The sequence below is a fragment of the Bufo bufo genome, chromosome 2 (assembly GCF_905171765.1).
Source record: "Bufo bufo chromosome 2, aBufBuf1.1, whole genome shotgun sequence".
Lineage (NCBI taxonomy): Eukaryota > Metazoa > Chordata > Amphibia > Anura > Bufonidae > Bufo > Bufo bufo.
This window is the reverse complement of record NC_053390.1, coordinates 271,829,236-271,839,871: the sequence shown is the minus strand read 5'-3', so window position 1 is coordinate 271,839,871 and position 10,636 is coordinate 271,829,236. Positions and strand designations below refer to the sequence as shown.

The 10,636-nt window shown below is 40.7% G+C and overlaps 1 protein-coding gene across 1 annotated transcript; it reads left to right on the top strand.

Moving 5' to 3' along the window:
* The first annotated feature begins 408 nt into the window (after window positions 1-408).
* LOC120990781 (olfactory receptor 6B1-like) lies at window positions 409-3,963 on the top strand. Its single transcript, XM_040419684.1, has 3 exons — window positions 409-565; window positions 2,039-2,946; window positions 3,907-3,963. The coding sequence occupies exons 1-3, from the start codon at window positions 409-411 to the stop codon at window positions 3,961-3,963; spliced, it is 1,122 nt and encodes a 373-aa protein (XP_040275618.1).
* Window positions 3,964-10,636: the final 6,673 nt, after the last annotated feature.

Sequence of the window (10,636 nt, the reverse complement as noted above, 5' to 3'; positions counted from 1 at the left end):
TCTGTATTGTGACCTTGTGTGTTTTGACCTCGGCTTTGCTTTCTGACCTCAACTTTGAATCCTCCCTGGTATTGACGTTACCTCCTGGCTTCTGACCTCGGCTTTGTTTGTGACCTCGACCTTGTGTCCTCCTTTTGTATTTATGTGACCTCCTGGCTATTGACCTCGGCTCGTATTTACCTTGTTGTATTTTTTACCCCCCTGTGCCTGCCTGTCACTTTGTTTGTTGTTTTCTCCCGTATTGTATTATTACCTTTAAGGCCCTGCAAGTTCTCAGTTAAGACACCGCCATCTAGTTGTACCCCGTTGACTAGGGCGGAACGTAGGCAGGGACAATGGTGTGGGAGGAGCTTAGGGCTGCGCACACTCCATCCCACCGTAATAGAATCACAGGCCATACCAAATACCATGGCTGATGTAATGGCTACAGAACTGTGCACAGTCTGGGCCCAGGTTCAGTGGAACCTGAGAAAAGCCCAGGAGAGTAAAAAAACTAATGCTGATAAAAGACGCTCTCGAGGAGTGGATTTTGGGTTGGGAGATAAAGTGTGGTTAACCACCAAGAGTTTGTCTCTGAAAGTACCTGCGGTTTATTGGTTCTTAAGAGATTATTGACATCATTAACCCTGTGTCTTTTAGGTTACGTTTACCTGATTCCTTTCGTATCCATAATGTTTTCCATAAAGCCTTACTTAAAAAATATGTGTCTCCTGCAGTCCCTACACAGGAATCTCCGCCGCAAGTGGAAGTTGCCGGTCAACTAGAATTAAAAATTTCTAGAATTATTGATGTGAGAAAGGTCCGGAATTTGTTGCAATATTTGGTTCACTGGAAGGGTTTTGGTCCTGAGGAGAGGTCTTGGGTACCAGCTAGTAAGATGCATGCTAAGAGTTTGGTGAAGAAATTCCATCTAGCTCACCCGGAGAAACCCAATCCAGTGATTATGAGTCTGGTGGCCCCACGTAGAAGGGGGCGTACTGTAACGAGGGGCCAGCGACATGTGCTTCCTTCGCAGCACCGCTGGCGCATGGAGAAGGGCGAGGACGCAGCAGATGAGCAGCAGGAGAGCTGATCACCGATAATGATTATCAGTGCTCGACTGTGTTGGGCTGTGTATTGTGATTCACGTGACACTGGCCACGTCATGTGACTCACCAGCCATGGCTATTTAAACAGGCAGCCTGATGCCACAGGTTGCCTGTGATTGGTCTTCCTTCCTTCCTTCACTAGCTTATTTTGTATTGTGACCTTGTTTTGATCTCAGCTTTGCTTTTTGACCTCGACTTTGAATCCTCCCTGGTATTGACGTTACCTCCTGGCTTCTGACCTCGGCTTTGTTTGTGACCTCAACCTTGCGTCCTCCTTTTGTATTTATGTGACCTCCTGGCTATTGACCTCGGCTCGTATTTACCTTGTTGTATTTTTTACCCCCCTGTGCCTGCCTGTCACTTTGTTTGTTGTTTGCTCCCTTATTGTATTATTACCTTTAAAGCCCTGCACGTACTCAGTTTAGGGACCGCCATCTAGTTGCAACCCCGTTGCCTAGGGTGGAAGGTGCAAGTAGGCAGGGACAGAGGTGTGGGTGGTGCTTAGCGCTGCGCACACTCCATCCCAGCGTGACAACACCGTAAATGTGTGGCGTCCTCTCCATTCACTGCTATGGGACTTCTGACAGTAGCCGAGCATGCGTGTTCAGCTACTTATGAGAGTTCAATAGCAGTGACTAGAGAGCATGCGTGGCCACCTCTTTGTTCATCACTGTGGGACTGCTTGAAACAGCAGAGCCAGTACTCGACTATTTTCATTATGTCTATAAGCATGAATGGAGCATAGTCACATATGCACGGCTTCTCTCCCTTCATTTCGTGAGCCCTGTTGTGGAGAGAGTCCTAGAGCTGTGACATTTGTGAAATATTAAAGCTATAAGACATACATTTTGAGGTGTTAATACCCTTTTAATAGAGACAATAATACTTAAAAAAACAATAAAAATTATAGACAGTATATACTGATATACATTTTAGCTTTTATTCTGCAGATTATGAAATGGTTTTCGACAATATCAGTGTGTTTAACAAATTCATTATAGTTGGGTTTCCTGGAACGCCTGTGGTCCAGTATTTCTTCTTTCTCTTATTATTGGTGACTTATTTATCAACTCTATTGTGCAACTTTCTGATCATCAAAATCATCAGTACTGAGAGATGCCTTCAAACACCAATGTACTTTTTTATTCGCAATCTCTCCTTTCTAGAAGTTTGTTACGTGTCGGTAATAGTCCCCAAGGTTTTGGACACAATTACATTCAATGGAAGATTTATTTCATTTTCTGCTTGCATAAGTCAGCTGTTTTTCTTCTTCTTTCTGAGTTCCACAGAGTGCTTTCTGTTTGGTGTGATGGCGTATGACCGCTACCTTGCCATTTGTCATCCACTGCATTACACAACCCTTATGGAGAACTACAAGTGCCGTTGCTTAACTATAAGCTCTATTATTGGGGGTTTTATAACTACATTTCCTCATATAATTTTAATCTCTCATCTTCCATTTTGCAGAAGTAACGTAATTAACCATTTCTTCTGTGACTTACCTCCTCTTCTAAAGCTTGCCTGTGCAGATACATATCTTTTTGATCTTCTGGGTTTTTCATGTGCTGCTTTGGTAATACTAACTTCATTGTTGGTCACTTTACTTTCATATTTTCATATCATTGCAACAATTATCACTATACCTACACAACAAGGCAGGAGTAAAGCATTTTCTACATGCGGCACACATTTGATTGTTGTTTCCATTTATTATGGCTCTGTTATATTTATGTATGTGAGACCAAAAGTGAGTTTTGCTTTCACACTTAATCGTGTGGTGGCAGTTTTTTACACGATAATAACACCCATACTTAATCCTATTATCTATTGTTTGAGGAATAAAGAAGTAAAGGAATCAGTAAGTAGGAGACTGCACCTTAAAAAAATAGACCTATAAGCATTTTTTATCTTACTAGAAGCTTTCAATGATGCTATACCTTATATTTGTTTCTATTAAATTAAACAGGTTATCTAGTTTTAAAAAAGCAATTTTCATCTACTCTGTTAGTGAGTTAATTAGTTAAAATTATCTCCCTCGCTCTGAAGTACCTGTTCTACATTACACAGACAGACCTCTTAGTCTTTTTTGAGAAAAGTTTCAGCAAAACTTGTAATTTATTTCTTTTTCTGAGCTCATTTGTACACGTAGGCCATCGTACCAGTGACTATGTCTATATATACACACAGAGGATGCTATTAATAACAGATAATAGCCAAATGTGCTGTCTTGAGCTCTAAAAGAGCAGAAATTTAAATGTCAATTTTTTTTTGTTTTTATTGAATCTTTTCCCACAAAACTACTGTATTTTTCTAACCATAAAATACATTTTTAACACATCTTTACTGTAAATTTACCTTTGAATAAAAATGTTGTCTGTCTTCTATTAGGTGGCAGAGGCATGCAGGAGGGGTTACTTATGGCTCCACAGTGATCAGGAATTTCTTCTGAGAGAGTTCTAACCTCTCTCTATCTGTTAGGGGTTAGTTCAGCTCCCTAGGAAAAGGAGATCAGAAGGAATTGCTCTTCTGTCTGCTTCCGGGACAGAGATTGTTGTGGCACCCAATGTCATAACAGGTTTCTGTGCATAACCTTCAAGCCTCTAGTAATTTAACTGTTTAAATCCTGATCTCAGCTCAAGTGTCAACCAGCTTGTCCTCCCATCCCTTATATCTCCAGGACTGTGTTGTTGCAGGGAATTGGGATGCAATGTACATAGCAAGATTATGGGCTCTGCTCACTGTCTATCAAAATAGAATAAAAGCCACAGTTATCTATACCCTGAAACATTGTCTGTTTGGCCAGCCTACCTCTATAGAGATGTGTCCACTTTTAACTGTTCATTTATATCAACATAGCCAGATATGCGTTGCATGAAATGCAGTGTCTAATTAATTACAACACAATATCTCAAGATAGTTTGTTTACAAATACCAAATGTGCCTACAATACAACTGTTCAGAAGTTGGTGGCACATTGTGTTACTAGCTAACTCCTGAACAGAAGTCATAAGGTCGAGATCTGGTAGATGAATTCAAACTGTTAGGCCTCATGCACACGACCGTTTTTTTTAGCGGTCCGCAAAACGGATTTCCGTTGTTCCATGATCCGTGACCGTTTTTCCTCCTTTTTGGAGGATCCACGGACATGAAAAGTGAAAAAAAAAAAACTAAGTCAAGTTTGCATTGAAAATGATAGGAAAAACGGACACGGTTTACGGACACGGATCACGGACGCGGATGACTATCTTGTGTGCATCCGTGATTTTTCACGGACCCATTGACTTGAATGGGTCCGTGAACCGTTGTCCGTCAAAAAAATAGGACAGGTCCTATTTTTTTCACGAACTGGAAAAACGGATCACGGATGCGGAAGCCAAACGGAGCATTTTCCGATTTTTCCACGGACCCATTGAAAGTCAATGGGTCCGTAAAAAAAACGGAAAACGGAACAACGCCCATGGATGCACACAATGGTCGTGTCCATGAGGCCTTAAACTGATTTTTCCCTTTACAAAGATCTTTCTCTATAGAAAAATATACCAGAATTGAATCTCAAGAAATTCTAGTGAATCCAAAATAAAAATAAAGTTTGAATCTTGATTCCAAAGAATTGATTAGCTAATTTCTAGTTTAATTCAAAATGTTGTCTAAGTTGTATGCACAGCAAACTGCTCTGCTCATTTTTGTGATAATCCTTCATCTGTTGGGTTACCAACAACCACTCCCAAACCTCGGGAGCATGCATGATTAGACAGGTCACAGTGCATGTTCAGTTAATGGAACAAAGTAGCATTTTGGGAGTCAGAAAGGAAAATGAGTCTGCAAAACAGGTGCTGCCACGATGATTGACATGTGTGATGGGGTAATCCACTGTTTGAGGACATGGATGCCATCTGCCGGGCCCTAACAATACAAAAGTCAGTGTGTGTAAGCAAGTGCCAGGTGTGACCTGTTTGAGTGCACATTTGTCCCAACATTGCAAGTCTACAGTATAATAGTAAATCTTCTGCCTACCAAACAGAAAGTCTGGTGTTCAAATCACAATAGAGGCCACTATTTGTTTCTTTGGTAAAAGCATATGGTCTGGGAGAGGGCTCCTTCCCCAACCCACACCACACACAGTTTAAAAAAAAAATATATGGCCACTGTAAAATTATTCCATATAAAATATATCCTAAACACAAGCTATATGATCTGAGTCAGAATACAGAGCACAGGAGCTGTATGGAAGCTCTGTTCTCTGCCTGTATCAGCCCTGAAAAGCACTAAGATAATCTTTCATCTGTGTCTGTTGGAAAGGAGCTCACTTTGTATTTACGAACTGTAATGAGGGACCAGACACACGCTTCTGTGGGGCAGATGACATGCTGAAATGTTTGTTAATGACACACATCCCCTACAGTAGCATGTATATGACCACATGTTCACCCACATTTACTACTAATGTGAAGTTTCACGAAAGAACAGTCTCAGAATCACTTATATAAGTAATAGCAAACCAAAGTTATTACCACATACATACACATGCCAGGAAGGTGAAAATCGGCTGCGCCTGAAAGGGGTTAACTAAGGCTTCTTTCAAACAGGAGTAAAAAGTGTGCTTGTTTATTGTGGTTCATCAGAACTGAAGTTGGATTGCCTTAGCTTAGGTTGTAAATAAACCATGTGAGGCCTAGGTGTTTCATTTATAAAATGGACTCAACAAGCAGCAGTAGTACACCTGTCAGAACTATATTAGAAATGTATCTCTAAAGATTGGATAAGGATAATGTAAAATGTAAGCTTTATTGGAGTTTGTGTATGTCTTGCAAGTGTTTGGTGTGACTTAGTTGACACTGCATTTTGAACAATGGTAAACTTAGTTGAGGGGTTTATAAATAAGCTAAGTGTGAATGGGAGAATTTAAATGAGCATGTACACATCTTCTCACTCCTTTTCTGAAAAAACAAAACAACTCCCTCCATATCTGAGAGAGAAGTCTATGCTAACCCACTTCCTGGCATCATATTCAATTACACATCTTTGCCTCTCCTTCTCTCCCTGGAGCCTTCAAGATTCCAAACTAGGATACCAGTGCTGCAAAGCACCAGTGCTAACTACTGTGCAACCATGCTACCCTGCTTGAAGCCAGTACAGTCCCTCACCTTCCCCCCCACACACACAAAAGTATTCTGCATTTTAATAGGTATACAAGGACAGCCATGGATATATGTGTCAGCCACTGAAAAGGAGCAAGTCGCTATGAAATGTATCCTAAAGGTCTTTGATACAAAAAAATATTTGTTGGTTAAAACAATAGTTGTAAATTACTTATTTTTGCAATAAAAAAACTGTTTATGGTTTGTTGGTTCAATTTATTAACAGAGTCTATTACCTTTTAGCATCTTAAGACTCATCCACAGAGTATCCTGGTCCAGAGAAATGGTTTCCCACAGTTGTATCAATCTTGTGATTAGTGATGAGCAGGAGGTGCCATATTCGATTTCGCGATATTTCCCGAATATTCGATTGAATATTCGTCTTATATTTGTCGAAATCGAATATTCGTCATTATTCCATTTATCGCGAATAATATGCAATTTAATTAATCGCGTATTGCGATTGTTCTTTTGACAGTATAAGGCAACGTTCGACTGACTATGGCTAGGCTAAGGGCTCTTTCACACTTGCGTTCTTGTCTTCCGGCATAGAGTTCCGTCGTCGGGGCTCTATGCCGGAAGAATCCTGATCAGGATTATCCTAATGCATTCTGAATGGAGAGAAATCCGTTCAGGATGCATCAGGATGTCTTCAGTTCCGGAACGGAACGTTTTTTGGCCGGAGAAAATACCGCAGCATGCTGCGCTTTTTGCTCCGGCCAAAAATCCGGAACACTTGCCGCAAGGCCGGATCCAGAATTAATGCCCATTGAAAGGCATTGATCCGGATCCGGCCTTAAGCTATACGTCGTTTCGGCGCATTGCCGGAGCCGACATTTAGCTTTTTCAGAGTGGTTACCATGGCTGCCGGGACGCTAAAGTCCTGGCAGCCATGGTAAAGTGTAGTGGGGAGCGGGGAGCAGTGTACTTACCGTCCGTGCGGCTCCCCGGGCGCTCCAGAGTGACGTCAGGGCGCCCCAAGCGCATGGATCATGTGATCACATGGATCACGTCATCCATGCGCATGGGGCGCTCTGACGTCATTCTGGAGCGCCCCGGGAGCCGCACGGACTGTAAGTATACCGCTCCCCCGCTCCCCGCTCCTACTATGGCAACCAGGACTTTAATAGCGTCCTGGGTGCCATAGTAACACTGAACGCATTTGGAAGACGGTTCCGTCTTCAAATGCTTTCAGTACACTTGCGTTTTTCCGGATCCGGCGTGTAATTCCGGCAAGTGGAGTACACGCCGGATCCGGACAACGCAAGTGTGAAAGAGGCCTTATATGTGTATTTTACGAATATTCTTAATATTGCTCTAACTTCGTCTTTTAGAATATTCGTAATATTCTAAAAGACGAAGTTAGAGCAATATTACGAATTTTCGTAAAATACACATAGATTGTAATTTAGCTAATATAGTGCTATAATCCTTTTTTTTTTTCTCAATTTTTTTTTGCCTCTTCTGAACTTCAGTTTTGGAAAATATGTACACTATTAAAAAAATTACTATAGCAGTATATTAGCTAAATTACAATCTATATGTGTATTTTTTGAATATTCTTAATATTGCTCTAACTTCGTCTTTTAGAATATTCGGAATATTCTAAAAGACGAAGTTAGAGCAATATTACGAATATTCTAAAAGACAAAGTTAGAGCAATAATATTCCACTTTGGCATACTGCTCCCCGACAAGCATCCCCGTAACCATGGGAACGCCTGTGGGTTAGAATATACCATCGGATCTGAGTTTTTGCGATCTCAGGGAAAACTCAGATCCGATGGTATTTTCTAACCCACTGGCGTTCCCATGGTGACGGGGACGCTTGTCCGAGAGGTGTATGCTGAATTTGATTAAATAACGATTTTGTCATGCGGTCGGGCACACGTATTAACCATTACGATTTTTCTTTTCTAATATTCGTGAACTCGAATATTTTAACCGAGATTATTGGTTTAGATTAGAATAGGACGAATATTCTAAAATCGAATATACAGCAATATATTCTTTATTTCGAATATTCGTCATATTTGGTCCATCTGAAAAGGTGATTCCTTCCAGCTTCAATTCAGTTGCTTGTGGGCCAATGGCTCATTGACCCACAAGCAAGAAGCAGGGAGGAATCATATATTTTCAGATGAAAAAAAACCAAAATTACGAAAACAAATATTTGATTTCGTGAATATATAGAACTATATTCGAAATATTTGCGAAATCTCGAAGTTGCGATATTCGAGATAAAAATTTGTTATTCAAATATTCGTGCTCAACAATACTTGTGATTGAAAAAGGTATTCCCATCTTAGACAATGGGGCATATCGCTGCTCTTATAGAAGTGAATGGGAGCGCACCGTGCATGCGCTGCCCATGCTCCCATGGCATTTTCAGCAGCCCCATAGAAATGAGTGGAGGGAATCATTACACCAGAGGAGAGAAGCTGAACAGACATTCACTCCACTAAGAGCTGTGTTTTAAGGAAGAATTTCCTTAAGTTCAGAGAGGCCAAAATCGGTATTTAAAAAAGTTATATAATGTTCCTACGGTTAATATAGTGATTAGAACTGTATACTGAACCAGTTTTATGTGTGTTTACTTACAGTTCCACCAATTCAAACTACAAATTAAATTGCAAACTACAAAGTTCACAATTGCAAACTACAAAGTTCACAATTGCAACCATTTAAATTCCCTATTGCAATCCAAAATGTATACAACCATACCAGATCATACTCAACCAATCTGCAAATAGTTACTGCTAACTACATACTGCAAATTGTGACCAAATTCAGCAAGTAGAGCTATTAGTTAGACCTCAGATATACCTCTCAGAGAGATCATAAAGTGCTTAAGTGAGAGTACAGATACTCAAGAGAGAAATATATCCACCATTTTATGTTGAATGACAAGATTAAACATTTAAAAACCACCATCTTATCCATACCGCCATCTTTTCAACACGTGTTTAGTTCATGGACTATCTGCTGCAGAGGCGGCAGCGTTATATATAAAGAAAATTAGAAGTTAATAAAGAAGTTATTTCAAGGATTGGGTGTGCTCTTTAAACCTACTATTTCCATAGAATGGCACTAGAGGAATTACAGAGTAATAGACAGTCTGGTTAGACTAAAATTTAGAGATATAAAAAATATTCTAATGCCACAGAGCAAAAGGCACTTCATATTGCTGCGCCTGCCACAGTGGAACTATTGCCGTCAGAGGGTGAAGTGATAGCGCTCCTCAACTTGCACAGTAAAGAGCGCATTAGAGCAAAGGAGCGCCAGCATATACCACCGCGTAGCAATTGTTCCCTGAGTGAGCAAGCAAAGACACCTCAGCAGAGCTACAATAGAGGCCATAGAATGTGTGCATTAGTCAAACTGCAGCCGACTATTAAAGTGGCAGAACGGCAAAGGCAAAATAGTGAAAGAAAGAGCGCCAACCCTCCTGCGATCCCTAGAGAGAGAAAGAGACGCATGGTGGGAGGCCAAGGTCCAGAGCTACAGTGCCCGTACCGCTATCCATGAAGAGGCAGTTAGTTTCCCGCCACTAGGCTCAAAGCCTGCAACAGCATATCCAAGCCAGCGCATCGCTAGTCTGCACAGAGCATCTCAAGTTTGCACAGAGCTTTGCAAGTCATCACAGAGCATCGCAAGTCATCACAGAGCATCATCAGGAAAAGACACGTCTCCTTTAAGACAGACATTTGTTCCTGCTCTTCAGAATAAGGTCAGAGCTTTCCTTATTACTTATTATTGCACATAGGTTTTGGTATAAAGTAACATTTTTGTGTTCAGGAATAAAAGACAAAAGGACATTTTGTAATACACGGACTCTATTGCATTTAAAGTGAAAGTCATTTATTGCCTCCATTTATCGCTGTTACATTTAAAGTGAAAGTCATTTATTTCTGCATTTGTCAATATTGCATTTAAAGTGAAAGGCATCTTATTATTCGTATTGATTGTCAGTTATAGCATTTAAAGTAAAATGTCTGAGCCTAGCATTACCATGCCACTGTTATAGGATACAAAGATAGAGTAGAAGTTGAAGAGCAAGGGAACCTGTCTGAGGTAGAAGAGTCTGATGCAACATTAGTCTTGCCTCAAACAAATATAGCCCAAACAGATGAACTGAGACGTTCATCACCTGCCAGAAAACCGAGCTCAAAGATGCAGGAAAATTTGGAGGAAGAAGCAGTATTAAAAGAGAAATATTTCGCCCGGATGTATAATAGGTGGAAATCATACATTAAAGACATTCGTAGAAAGCTAAAGCAAGAAAGTATAAAAAGGTGCTTGAGTGACATGGTAGAGACGGTAGAAGAACTGAATCAGAGCTTATGGCAGCATATGTCAACCTGCGGTCGTTTATGACATCTTCCCAGGATATTGTAAGGAACATGGACAC